Genomic DNA, 14089 nt, shown 5'->3' with positions numbered 1-14089 from the left:
TGGAACGATTGAATACGAATTTTTCGGTGTCGCAATCTTCTGCGTGCCAGAGTCTGAATTATAGGGCCTCCAGAGGGATATCACTAGACTTTACTCCCCTTTGATGACTCTATATCTCAAATCCATTCCGGCGAAGGTCTTTTTCTGGGAGAAGCAATATGATCCAAACCTTCTCTGTCTTTCTTGATCAACATTTCAAGGACTGTCAGGCTTGCGATGACATGTTCGTGAACCTGGAAATTCTTGCTATAACCTTTAAATTGAAACTTTAAGAACGGAAGCGTACCAATCATCTTCGAGATCTTATGTATGACCAGGACCGCAGTCCGACAATCACCAGAACGGACAATGTGGGAAATACTTCTTATTTACATCATGGTCAAGCCAAGCGTTGGAGCCATTGTTGACTCGAATGATAGGTGTTGGCGAGACCCCATGGGACAAGACTAGAGTACCGAGTTCAAATTGTACTTCTGTTTGCTATTGTCTTGTGATACCTGTATTTATCACAACAGGCTTTAGTCGCACGCATGACTGGTATAGTGAAAAACGCGCCGGATTCGTTTTAAGGTAGGATGGTAGGATAATCTACGAGGTGCTGTCCTTTGAGCTATCCGAGTTCTAGGGTGTAGAAGACTCCGAGTCGGATGGTCAATGACTGCCCTTCGAATACCTTTGACAATAGTGGGTTACGGATTTTTCTGCCAAAGAAGTTGGGCAAGCGAATAAGCTAGGAAGTAGAGTGAGTGGGCAATTTAAGGGAGACTAGGCACGTCATGTGTTTGTTGAGTATCTTGATTATGAGCGACCGTGTCTCCATGTAAGGTGACATCCATAGAAGACAAAAAAAATGATAGTAGATACAGATTTTAACTTGAAAGGCTCATGAAAAGGTGGTAGTACTAGGGTAGCGGGTACTCTACGGGTTACTAGTGGATGACGGAGCGCCGGAATGAGAAAATCGGTATCTCCACTTCGACACACCGTCATCTGGGTCAACAAACGACAAATCTACGTAAGACATTTCAGTTGAGTCAACAAAAACAGTAGCAAGTCGATCAGGGTTGTCAACTAATAGACGGGCAAAGCGTTGTGAGCAATATAGACATGTAGGATCGTGATTGTGTTTAGCGATTTGTTGGTGAGAAGCTTTAATATTGAACCGAGAAATGTCTGTATGTGTTGCGTCTTGTCCCTGGCCCGCTGTACTTCTGCAAAAAGCAGTCCACCAGCCTCGCCACTGCCGTAAATCATCTGCCACCTTTGTATGCTACATCGATTCAGACTCATTGAACTCAACAATCAAAAACTAGAATTCACCGTGCAGGATGGATTCCACTGATCAAAACGTTTGACATCCGTTCCAATAGGGCTTTGAAATCGGACATCAATTCTTCCACAGATTGCAGCATAATCTAATGTTCGAAGGGGCACCTGCACCAACTTGCCAAGCTCCGTGAGTTTAGAGCGAAACTCTCCCTGAAGAACGGTTTCAGTATTGTAGATGCGATAGAACCTAGAGACTTACGAAAGCAAATCCTCGCAGATGACTAAGCGGAAATAGAGAGTCAAGCACAGAGAAACGTGTAGTCAAAAAGTGAAAACTAGACATGTTCAAATAGAATTTGATACGACGGAAAAATCCAATGCACATCCCGGTCATTGCACCACGGTACAACTTGAGCCTTAGATGATCATCGGAGATTTGATAACGCTCATCACCAGGCCAAGACAGTGAAATATTGTCACAAAAACGAGGGCCACTTTTCAGTTCACCACATATACCACACCGGACAGCGTAACCTCTGTCCATACTATCCAAGTCATTGGGAACCTGCTCAACAATGCGGTACATATCCTGAGCCCGGAGTTGATGAGCATCATCCTCAACGTCATGGGAAAACCCTGATCGTTTGAAGTCGTATAGAAATTCGAGAAATGATTTGTGGAAATATTCGAGATCTTCATCGTCAGCGTTTTCTGGTGCGGGGGCCTTCATAACGGCATGTATATAAGAAACAGCGCTATACGCAGCAGCTTCAGACAACCCCAGTTGATTACATGTCAAGCGAAAACTACCAGAAGGCAACGCTGAACGCATGAGTAGTAGTTTTCGGGTGTTGATCATGGTATCGGCCGGAATGTTGGAGAGGATCCTCTGATACAACGCATCGAGTTGAACCAGGGGGTGATCACTTCTTGACACACCTTTCATTGAACCATCATCAATGGTCTCGAGTACGCGACCAAGCTGAGCAACTGGGTCTCGGTAGTGAGGGTCACCGATATATCGGACCACTGTCGAAGCGTACGCAAATAGCCCACCCGCAGCTGTAGCAATTCTCGTGTAATCAAGCTCGGAGGGCCACTCCCTCTTGTGTCTGAGTGCAGGAGACGCCAACTTGATCCTGTTCAGTTCATCACGGAGATATAGTTGAACTTCTTCGCATGCTTCATCTGAATCTGTCTCGACCTCTTCCTTTGTGTACGCTGATGCAACTCTCGCGTCGTCAAAGAATGAAATAATGTGAGGCTCTGGGCGACTGGAAACGATCCACACGATGGGAGAGGTAGGGTATTTAATGCAGAAATCCGCAATCAGTTCTAGGAGCTCTTGCTGCGTGAGGGGATTGTCGCACTCATCGAGACCATCAATGATAATGAGGAATCGATGTGAGGGACTGAACAGATGCCGGTGGATGATTGGGTTGACCATGAATTTTCGAAACTGCGCTGGTAGTGATTTCCGAAGAATAGACGGGTCGCGGCTGATCTCGTCTCGGACGAATTGACGATAGGGCTCATACTTGGTGGCCAACTGATACGCGATTGTCGTGAAAACCTTTGTTCCGTCTTGGCGTCCATTGACAGAAAGAAAGACTGATGCATCAGCAGGGGTTTCCTCAGCGACGCCCTGCATGATTGCTGTCTTTCCAACTCCAGCAGGGCCAACAACCCAGCGTATCTTTTCTTTGCCATCGCACTGGACAATAAACATCTGGCACCGTTTCATGATCGCGAGCCGGGTTCCAGGGTGACACTTTGGGGGCGGATGACGGTCAGAAGAGTCAAACTCTGCCCCAATTATTGTATGCTGCAGAAACTCCTTCATGACTGTCGACAGTAAGTTTATAAGCAAAGATTTCACTGTGAAAGACTCACAGTTGTCCGATGTGATGCTATTGTCGATAAATGTATTACCCGAGAAAGCCAAACCGTGAGATCCACTGAACATGCCTTGGCTCTGATGATGAGTATAGTGTGATTGCTGGTACAGCATTGTCAAGAAACGTCCCATATTCCAGAAGATAACTCACGGTTTGAAAGGTCGACGCTTGTCCATGAGGAAGGTAAAGTGACTCTTGACGATTCAAAATGTTCTGATGGGTTGAGTCTTCTGGTGGATGAATAGTGATAGAGGGCTGCACAGTGTGTAGAGGTGGGGAATTTCGCAGCGACTGAACGGGATTAATTATTGTGGGGTCCGGAAATGGGATAATCGCAGCGGGAGAACAAGATTCTTGCTTAAGTGGGACCTGTGCGAGAGGAGCGGGTAATTGAGGAATCAAGAAGGACTGATAAGTCGAATGTTCCAGCTGATGAATAGATGTGGATTGCTGCGTCGCGTAAATGGGTTGGACATTCAGTAATGGAGGAGCGGGGAGGCATCCTGTCACAGAATTTATATGAAGAGGACGATGATAGGCAGACGTGAGACCTGAAGAGGTTCTGTCTGCATCAGATGGTGGAGGTACGGGTGAACAACGAGTAGATGCTAGAGCAGGGGAGGAGTGGCGAGAAGGGTGCGACCAGCGACTTGCAGACAAATGGCGCGACATCACTGGGAATTGGAAACCGAGTTGCCTGCGCTTAGTACAAGGCCAGACTAGCTGTTGCCATGTGGGCTGGCTTGTTTTCGCAGGCCTGCCACCCAGGCACATTGCGCGTCTATTGCACAACATTATATGACAGCTGAATCCCGATTTCGCAATGGATGCCTAGTTCCTCGTTGTTGCTAAATTTTCTCCAGTAAAACACATTCCAACTAAGTCTTCAGGAAAGTGCGTTTCTCCGGAGGCCTGGCTAGGGGTGACTACACATGGTGTAGAGTGGCCATCTGCTTCGCCCGCTTCTTCGACATCCTGGCTGATGGAAGTTCCCAGCCCGGATCTGCTTCCACACAGGCCACCAGTTGTAAAGACTCGGTCAACAAAGAACTCGCGAGTAGCTAAAAATATAAGCGCAGTCACCGAATTCCTGACGGACGACGATGAGTGGACGTAGTGGAGAAAGCTTCCAAATTTGCTCAATTTCGTCGTAATAATGTAATCCTGACACATTTTCGATTTTCACATGCAAAGTCGCGCTAAATAGGGAAGTGCAAATTAGCTGCAAATCTGGGGACGTGGATTAGGAACGGGCCAGGGCTATTTCCCGTCACTCTACCCTCCATCGAAAATTATCTGGGTACGCGTTTGGAGAATGTTCTGCAACACGGATTGTTGTCGCTTCTGCTACCTTGATCAGTTGGTCTGGTTACTCGATTTTGGGATGCGTCTCCCACCTGGCACCCAAGCACATTGCGCGTCTATTGCACACCGTTACATAACAGCTGGATCCTGGTTGTCCATCGACCTGCCCAGATTTATCGTCTAATCCACCGACCGTAACGTCAAATGCTGTAGAAACCTCGGATGGCCAACTTGAACGGCTTGCCTTCAAATTCTTTGGGGATAATGCATAATGGTTCAAGGTGGACTTCCTAATCACGATAAGCAGTCATTTAGTGTTCGTTTTCCGCGCCCAATTCTGTGAAAAGGCTGCAAGTCAGGGTATGAATGAGTGTGGATAATTTAAGGGAGACTTAATTGTCATATAAATTAGACATAAATACAGATTACATTTTGAACTGCTCTTGACAAAATGCTAATACTACCTGAGGCTAACCAGTCTACTACGTACTAATTAATACATGACGGACGACCGGAGTGTAAAAATCGGTATCTCCACTTCGATATATCATCATCTGGATCGACAAATGTCAATTCTACGTAAGACATTTCAGTCGAGTCAATGAAAACGGTAGCAAGCTGATCCGGGTTGTTGATGAAATGACAGGCTAAGCGTCGCGAGCAATATAGGCAATAAAATTCGCCCACACCGCTAGACTCCCAGTCGGAATGTTTATCCGCTTTGGTATGGAACCGGGAGTCATTGATCGGTGTCATGTCGTCTCCAGGGCCACTTGGAAACCTTTCAAAAAGGGTTTCCCAGCCTTGCCACTGCTGTAAATACACGTCCTTTTTTATGTGCTACCTAGGCTAAGATTCACTAAACTCGACCAATAAAATCAAGACCTCACCTTGCAAGTCGGATTCCAGGAATCAGAATGTTTCGCATCTATCCCAATAGGGCTGGTAACCCGGATGTGAACCAAACCACAAATTGCAGTATAATCTAATGTCCGGAGAGGCACCTGCTTCAACTTGCCAAGCTCCGCGAGTTTAGAGCGAAATTCTCCCTGAAGAACAGCTTCAACATCGTAGACAGGACAGAACCTAGAGGGACTTACAAACGCAAAGGTTCGCACCCTATAAATGGGAAATAAAGACCCAAGCGTAGTGAAACGTGTCGTCAAAGCATGAAAGCAGGACATGTTCCTATAGAATTTACTATCCCGCCCAAATCTGAGGCACAGATTGACCACTGAATCACAGTACAACTCGAGCCTCAGCTGTTTATCAGTGACTTGGTAACGCTCATCACCAGGCCAAGATAGAGCAATATTGTCACAAAAACCAGGGCTTGCTTTCAGATAACCACAGCGATGGCACTCGGTACCTTCACCGCTGTCCATACTATCCAAGTCATGGGGAACCTGCTCCACAATTCTTAATGAACACCGGGCCTGAAGTTGATCAGCTTCGTCTCCAACGCTATGAGAGAATTTAGATCGTATGAAGTCAAATAGGAAGTCGGGAAATGATTTGTGAAAATACTCGAGATTTTCATTGTCAGCCTTGTTAGGCTCGGGGACTTTCAAAACGGCATGGAGATAAGAAACGGCACCATAAGCGGCAGCTTCAGTCAATTGCAGTCGATTACACGTGGAGCGAAAATCAAAACGTTCCGAATAAGAGTCCAAGCATGTGAGAAGCAATTTTCTGGTGTTGGCCATGGCATCAGCCGGAATGTTGGAGAGGATCCTCTGATACAACGCATCAAGTTGAGCCATCGGGTGATCTCTTCCCAACACATGATCCTTTGGACCAGTATCGATTGCCTCAAGTACGTGACATAGCTGAGCAACTGGGTCTCCGTAGTGAGGGCCATCGATATATCGGACAACTGTCGAAGCGTACGCAAATAGTCCGCCTGCAGCTGTAGCAATTCTGGTGAATTCAAGTTCGGAGGGCCAATCTCGCTTGTGTCTGAGTGCAGGATGTGCATGCTTGATCTCATCCAGCTCATCACGGAGATATCGTTGAACGTCCTCACATGCTTCATCTGAGACTATCTCAATCTCCTCTTTTGTGTATGCCGATGCAACCCTCTCGTCATCAAAGAACGAAGTAATGTGAGGTTCTGGACGAGTGGCAACAATCCACACGACGGGGGAAGTGGGGTGTTGGGTGCAGAAATTTGAAATCAGCCTGAGTAGCTCACGCTGTGTAAGGGAGTTGTCGCACTCATCGAGACCATCGATGATGACGAGGAATCGTTGTGAATCACTGAACAGATGTTGGTGTATGAATGGGTCAACAAAGAATTTCCGGAACTGCGCTGGTAGTGATTTGCGAAGGAGAGATGGATCGCGGCTAATCTCGTTCCGTAAGAATTGACGATAAGGCTCATGTTTGGTGGCCAACTGATACGCGATGGTCGTGAAAAGCTTTGTTCCGTCTTGGCGTCCATTGACGGAAAAGAAGACTGATGCATCAGCAGGTATTTCCTCGGCAACGATCTGGAGGACCGCCGACTTTCCAACTCCAGCAGCACCAACGACCCAGCGCATCTTTTCTTTGCCATCGCACTGGGTAATGAAGACCTTGCACCGTTCTATGATCGCAAGACGGGTTCCGGGGTGACACCGTGGGGGCGGATGACGGTCAGAAGAGTCAAACTCTGCCCCAATTATTGTATGTTGCAGAAACTCCTTCATGACTGTAGACAGTCAGTATATAAGCAAAGATTTCAATGCGAAAGACTCACAGTTATCCGATGTGATGCTATTGTCGATAAATGTACTGTCCGAAAATGCCAAATTGTGAGATCCACCGAACATACCATTGCCATAGTACTGTCCGAGGTCCGGGTATCTATATCAGTTTTGGAGCCAATTTAGGGGCTTGAGAGGGAACCTCACAGTTTGTCCTGGCGAGGTTCGGAGTGAACGTTGACTAGAATGTACTGAATAGTTGTGTAAGGTTGAGTCTTCCAGCTGATGACCCGTAATGGAAGGCTGCGCAGCACGAAGGAGTTGAGAATTCTGCATCAGCATGGGGACTGGATTTGGGAAATCCGAAGTGGGAGGAGGATAGAGAACTTCAAGTGAGAAAACGAGAACTGTGCATCGTGATGAAAGCCCATAGGCTCACTAATTCGAGACTTACAAAAACACCAGAAGGGATATTCTCAGCAGATTGGGGAGGAGAACGTTACGTGTATCGAACAAGAGGCAAAGTATAGAGAAGAGAGAGAAAGCATACCTATCTCACGTCGTTGACAACTTGTATATGTATCTATTTGTAGCGGGCTCGTGCCCTGAGATCTGAGATCTGATCGAAGTTCACCCACTCGGCTGGATTCGCTTCCTATGTTAGTGTTTAATTGTAAGCACCATACTTACAGTGCAAGAGGTACCGGTGGTTGACAAAATGAGTTTATAATGCAGGAAAGAGATAGCGTCACTAGGTTAATGAGCGGACTGTACAGATGAATGGCGAGAAAATGGGGAGTAGGGTCACCTGTGGGAGTAGGGAGAATCATGACGAGAAGACTCGGAGCGAGTAGCAGAAGAGCCGTGTGACATGGTTGGTTGACTTGTCGCTTCTACCCCAGGAGAAAACAGCACTCCGGTTGTAGTTCCTATGAGACTTGGTCAACCTCGAATGCGGTCGGGAAAAGGCAGCGTGCGACCCAGGAAAATCATAATCTCCTGTACGTTCCTGTCAGGTATATGGACAGCTCTTCAATTCTAAGTACAAGTACACAACTAACGATCTGATCAAGCTGTCTTCCCTTGTATAGCGAAGTTCGAAAGCGAATACTTCGTATCCGAAGGTGCCTTGACATCGAACACAGTTTCGAACTTGACCTTGTCTTCAGCATTGATCCTCCATTTATACTCATACAACCCATCTTGTTCCTTCTCCCACTTCACCATCAGTTCCTTCGCTTCATCATCGCCCCGCGATTCATTGGCTTCAACGAAAACACCTTCCTTGGCTTCGATCAATGCCTGTGGTTTCTGCAAAACGACTTTGATACGGTGATTATCTGCAGAGGTCGGAACTGCATCCCGAACTATGATATTCTCGATGGCGAAACGATGGGTATTGTGAGCTGTGATCGTGGTTGTATACGTCGTAATGTCCAAGGGGTCAGCGAATGCTTTTGTTCCTTCCTTAGTGACCTTGGATGAACGCTCATAGAGGACGATGATAGAAGGATCATCTCCTAACGTGAAGTCGAAAGTCTCATTTCGGTTAACATCCTAATAGTCAGAGAATGTTAGATTCTGGACTGGTGACTTTTTTTTAATGCTTACAGGAAGCCTGGTGCAGGATACATAGCTTTTGTCCATAATCACATTGACGGGGCCAGGTAATAACCTGTATTCGCTGGTATTCTTCACTTGACACTACGTATATTCAGCGGGCGATGGTAGGGCGAGAGGAAAGAAATAGGATACCAGGAGGAATACCCGAGGATCGAGTCTAGGGACCGAAATATATTCAACGTCTGCCTCAAAGTCCAGGGTTACGATAGTGACAACATGTTCTTTCCCATCAGACGGAATATCTGAGTTTCCACGAACAGTGTAAGTAAGAGTCATTGGCGTCTGTGTGACTTTCGGGATTGGAAGGATCTTTCTACCCCGATTTTTTGATACGGTATCCCAGGGTTCGTCATCGGATAATGCGATAATGTCGTCTTCTGCTGTGTGCTTCTGTGAATTTGTGAAGTCCGGTTCGACCCTAAAATGAGTAAGGTCATTTCCAGAGGGATTACGACCCCCAGTGGTCGAGGGTGAACTGTATCTTGAGCTTGAGGGTCTGCACATCAGCGGCGGCTGAGAAATAAGAATAGGGGATGATACTGGCACAATGGTAATAGCTTTGACTGGTTCTAATCTAGGGATTTTCTTGACCAGGGTGTCTGTGGCAACGGTGCTCAGCATGAGCGATGCATCTGCCCAGTCCTCTCCGGTCGCTTGTTTTACCGATGCCTGGTAATGAAGAGCGACCCTGCGCGACGGTTTCCCATCCTCACCAGTAACCGCATGCAGCCTATAGTTTGGTGACCACACAGCATTACTAACAACTGCGACGCCAAAATACTATTGAGGAACAAAAATAGTGTGGAGATCGCTCGATGACTTACTGTAAATCAGCTGGAATTGTACTGTCATGTCACCATCGGCTACAGCGACTGCCGCCACTTCGGTATTCAAAGTACCCTTCATCAATCTCTTCTTCCTGAGTGCTTCGTTAATCTGTTCATCTATGGTGGCGATCTGTTCTTCTATTTTCAGTACCTAAGATCTGTTAATCAACCAAAATGAGGCCAAACGCATGGTCCCGCACTTCATTTATATTTTTCCTTCCTCTTTCGCCGAATGTCGACAGGAAGTTATCTATGTCGTTCAGACTGGCGTGTTCTCCAGTCAGGCTTCTCGCGTAGGATACCATGACCTCGGCCTGGGCATCCAAAAGGCGTTTCTCGCTCTCTAGCCCACTTCTCTTGAGCTCCAACGCGCGGAGGGTATAGCGAGTTGGATCATAACCGGGGTTATCTGCCGGAGAACATACGATATCGGACAGATAGTTTACACGCGACTTGTCAAGCGAGGTATTAGAAGACTCCTTTTCAATCATTGAGACGCGGATAGATTCTTTTTCTATCGTTGTCGGTAACTTGGAGATCGTGATTTTGTTCCTTCCACGCTATATTGTTTGATAATCAGAGTCTTATCGACTGCAGAAGAGCAGATTACACTACCTTCAAGTCAACGTCGAAATATCTTGTAACCTCGGCTTGAGAGGATTTGAAAACCATCACCGAGGCCACGGGATGTTTGGAAGCGACAATAGAGATGAAGTTCATTCTGAGTGGGCTCTGAGAAGGTTTGCTAGCCTGATACTTGCTTCATTTATACTTGAAGCGGGCCTTAGTATCACCGCGCGCGCGCCGCGGTAGCTTCTTGATGATGCACATTGCGCGCTGCATTGTCAAGTGACAGTCCTAAGTGGAGTGCGGGTAAACTGGTATTGATAATCATTTGCTGGCGGTGATTGAATAATTCGAATCATTGAGGTTCAAGTTGCTCACCATGCATAGGTTCTGACAGTTTGACTGCGTTGACTACTGTGCCCAGTGGCCCCGGGAATGCGAGGTCGCGGCTCTGTTGTCCAGTGAGTTGACACATGAAAAATGGAAACGGCATGCAGGGTCAGGGTCTAGCAATCAGCAAAAATAATATATTGGCGACGCAACTCGGCTCCTGTCTTCGCCAGGCACGTTATCTGAGATCTCCTGCCAGCTGTCCTCGTTTGTAGGCTCGCTTCTTTCCCACGGGACCCAATGGCAGAAGATATCCAGGAAAAACAATGAACTTCGACACAGAATAAGCATGATCAACAGTGCAATCTAGTGGAGGCGTAGAGTAATCATAGATCTAATTAATCATGGAGAATGCATGCAAAAGCTAAAAAGGAAATTTTTGAAGGAGGGTATGTCGATATCGTCGAGAGACGAAAAGGAAATATAAAATATACTTATAACACATTTCTTGCAGGAACACAAAGCCCCGTCTGGTACACTAACAAAAGGATTCCTAACTGAGCGCACCAGACGGACCGAAAGATCACGACGGACGTTCACATTCATTCGTCGCATCGCCATCCAATAGCTCCATGCAAAAATCTCTCCAATCCACTAAACTCACAATATCGTCCGCCAACTCCGTCTCGAAGATACGCATAGTCTCCATGACTTGGGGTGCCGCCTCGGGCGACGACCGACGACTAGTGAAGATCTTGGATCCAAACCATTCAGTCACTCTCCGACCTCCATCCTTTTTACTGTGAGTATCACAATCGTCATGGTCATCCCGCAATTTCTGATCTTCTCCCATAATTCGATCGATCAGTTTGAGCACAGAGTTGGAGAAATTTGACGCCTTTACATCTGTAATAACGTCATTCAAGTTGGGTGCACTGGGTATAGCTCTGGCGTTGGACGTAGGTTTCGGGCGTCGACGTTTGTTGAGCAGCGACTTTATCCATGTAACAGTGCGACAGTGGCAAGGTACTCTCCGGAAAGATTTGAGTCGGAAACGAAAATGCCTCTGTCTGCTCGGGGTTGCGATTGTGATAGGGGAGGATGGTGGTGTTACCAGTGGAAACGATGTAGGTCTGCGCCTTTTCTCAGGTCTTGATTCCGGAATATCAAGAAATGATATTTCAGGAGGTAGAGGCTTCGAGATAGTGAGGCGTGTGCTCGGATGCGTGTAAGAAGGTGGCCGAAGAAATGATAAAGGAGATGGTGACCTAAGTCGCCTAGGCGAGATTGAGGATGTAATCGATAGGTGGCTTCGAACCGTACCATCCCATGGACGAATGGTACTTACGCTCGGAGACCGTGGAGACTCCTGCGCTTGAATATCCACAAAGTACGACCTTGAGCGAGGAGATGGTGAGAAAGGATCGATGAGATGGTTCGTTTGCTCGCGAAAGGTTTGTGTTACATGACTTTCGGAGTCGAGGCTGCATAAGTGACATGTGGACCACCAAATAATATAATGGATGTTTCAAGCACTCAGCGAAGCTTTCTTCTGATAATGTTGAGCACTTACCCGTCATCTATATCGATAGGCCACTTTACATTTTCCATCGAGTAGAGTGAGTCGTCATTGAAGAAGAAGAAAGTCAGGGGCAGGACCTGAAACCCTACAATTCAGGTTTTGGAAATTGCGGTATACCCCCCCTTTTCTCTTGGCGAGTGGCGATGAAATAGAAAAGATCTCAAACAATATACATACTGTACCTGTCACCATGCCTTCCTCTCCATGGTTTCCAACTTGAATTCACTTACTATGAGCTCTTCTAAGAGCTTGTGAGCCATCGCTAATGTTCTGGCCCCTGTGGGGAGGTCCACTCCCATCGCAATCCTCCTTGAACATGCTTCACTGTAGAAAGGATACCAGCGGATACCAGACTAAAGGATCAGTAGCCGGACACACGGAACGGATCAGCGTAACTCCATACCTTAGGGGCTCTGACGTTGCTTGGTCGACAGGACACCCGTGAAGCCGGTTTATTTGATACCCAGTCGCTCATGATGATCAGGTGTTCAGTAGGAATCTCAAATTCATTCTATTCGATGGAGTAAGTCATTGTGAGACTGTAATAAAACTTGGTCCGTTCCAATTGATCGTTGACTAATAAAGTCCTTTTGCGAGAGGTCGATCACCGTCAGTTCTAGGAGCTAATTCACCGGTCAAATGTATTCCACAAAGGTTGCAAAGAGAGCACTTTATGACTATGTTGATGGCAAGGCGTGCGTAGTTTGAAGTAGGAAAGGGAGAAGGCCGTGTGTCTTGCTGTTTTGTATACAATAATGAGCAATAAGTTTGAGAGTGAAGGGATTCGAAGAAGGGAGAGAGAGCCTAGTGCGACCTTCTCGGAATAGCCTTTCCTGGAAAGCAATAGTATCAGAAAGAATATTCCAGGGACGATGTCTTATTCAGGTTGTTTTATGCATTGTAACAAATATACTCAGGTAGGATTGGAGTGCCCTGTTGCTTCAGCGGGGTGTTGTTCTAAGTGGGGACAAGGCTCTTAATCACGACAATTAGCCCAGCGGAAATAGCTAGTGTAGATTGACAACGTCAGATAAGCGTAATCACCGCCAGTACATCTTCTACAGAGAGAAAAGTGTGCCATTAGCAGGAGAAACTTTATCTGCAACGTGTCCCATTTTGAAGGCGAGGGCAAAGGCAGGTATGCAACTAATCGACAAGATGCGATCCGTCGGGACAGTTCTGCTCAAGATAAATTGCGGTCCCACTGACGCTGACTGAGCTTTGAACTTTCCGAGGGTGAAATAGTTAAAATCCGCTGCTTCGGCGTCTATGAGATGTCAGTTGGATTGAATTGGAAGCCGTGGATGTATTATCACCTTGAAGTATGATGACTTATTTTCTGGCGCTATCTGCCTGGGCCTGAGCCTGAGCGAGTCTGTCTTTTTGCGCGTCAGCGAGGACTCGTCGTTGGTTGAAATATGTGATCTGGATATAGAACCACGGAAATTTTTGAATAAAAATAAGCACAAATGTGAGCAATATGGAGACGCACCCAACTTTTTGCGCAGTTGTCTTCGTAAAGCTGCTTTTCCTTCGCGCATGAATTGCCTTCGTCACCGGGTTTGATAATATTGGCTCGGTCGAGGCAATCAAAGTATGAGTCTCTGGTTTCCCAGCATTTCTGGCGATTCTGCCTTGATGGTTCCGAAATATCTTGTGCTTTGTTTCCCCAGGAAAACCAGCCCATTCTTGGTTTGTGTACAGGTGAGCAGGATGAAGGACAACACTGTGACTGAATAGCCGGAGACGATGCTGTACTTATTTGGGGCACGTGATACTTCCCATCAGCCAATAATCCTCTCGAGTTCTCCCCTTGCCTCGAAGTTGCTGCTACTGGTTGTACATTTCGTATGTTCAAGTCGTTTATATATTGGTGAAAGTAGTCCGATTTCCCGTTGGATTGTTTGAGAATTTTTTACAGTACTTTTCGGCAATTCTATTGCTTAGTCAGCATTCAATCTGAGGCCAGTGACCAACGCCGACGACAACGAGCAGCTCTAC

General features: G+C 46.6%; 5 protein-coding genes across 5 annotated transcripts; all 5 read right to left on the bottom strand.

Moving 5' to 3' along the window:
• Positions 1-919: 919 nt before the first annotated feature.
• AGABI2DRAFT_115917 (hypothetical protein) lies at positions 920-3839 on the bottom strand (the record flags this gene model as incomplete). Its single annotated transcript, XM_006458891.1, has 5 exons — positions 920-1270; positions 1321-1479; positions 1529-3114; positions 3163-3268; positions 3318-3839. 5 exons carry the CDS (start codon positions 3837-3839, stop codon positions 920-922), a joined length of 2724 nt encoding a protein of 907 aa, XP_006458954.1.
• A 1122-nt stretch (positions 3840-4961) lies between these two features.
• Positions 4962-7501, bottom strand: AGABI2DRAFT_115916 (hypothetical protein; the record flags this gene model as incomplete). The annotated part of the gene is made up of 5 exons (XM_006458890.1): positions 4962-5312; positions 5363-5521; positions 5573-7164; positions 7213-7300; positions 7367-7501. The coding sequence occupies 5 exons, from the start codon at positions 7499-7501 to the stop codon at positions 4962-4964; spliced, it is 2325 nt and encodes a 774-aa protein (XP_006458953.1).
• A 711-nt stretch (positions 7502-8212) lies between these two features.
• AGABI2DRAFT_191054 (hypothetical protein) lies at positions 8213-10330 on the bottom strand (the record flags this gene model as incomplete). The annotated part of the gene is made up of 6 exons (XM_006458889.1): positions 8213-8716; positions 8771-8863; positions 8915-9546; positions 9607-9760; positions 9810-10169; positions 10225-10330. Coding segments are annotated over 6 exons (1834 nt in total), but the record flags the coding sequence as incomplete, so codon positions are not given.
• A 759-nt stretch (positions 10331-11089) lies between these two features.
• On the bottom strand, positions 11090-12563 carry AGABI2DRAFT_115914 (hypothetical protein; the record flags this gene model as incomplete). The annotated part of the gene is made up of 4 exons (XM_006458888.1): positions 11090-11990; positions 12080-12165; positions 12319-12441; positions 12492-12563. The coding sequence occupies 4 exons, from the start codon at positions 12561-12563 to the stop codon at positions 11090-11092; spliced, it is 1182 nt and encodes a 393-aa protein (XP_006458951.1).
• An 857-nt stretch (positions 12564-13420) lies between these two features.
• AGABI2DRAFT_66754 (hypothetical protein) lies at positions 13421-13775 on the bottom strand (the record flags this gene model as incomplete). Its single annotated transcript, XM_006458887.1, has 2 exons — positions 13421-13513; positions 13581-13775. The coding sequence occupies 2 exons, from the start codon at positions 13773-13775 to the stop codon at positions 13421-13423; spliced, it is 288 nt and encodes a 95-aa protein (XP_006458950.1).
• Positions 13776-14089: the final 314 nt, after the last annotated feature.

Source organism: Agaricus bisporus, assembly GCF_000300575.1.
Source record: "Agaricus bisporus var. bisporus H97 unplaced genomic scaffold AGABI2scaffold_3, whole genome shotgun sequence".
NCBI lineage: Eukaryota > Fungi > Basidiomycota > Agaricomycetes > Agaricales > Agaricaceae > Agaricus > Agaricus bisporus.
Note: the sequence above shows the minus strand (reverse complement) of the source record. Positions and strands in the feature narration are given on the sequence as shown.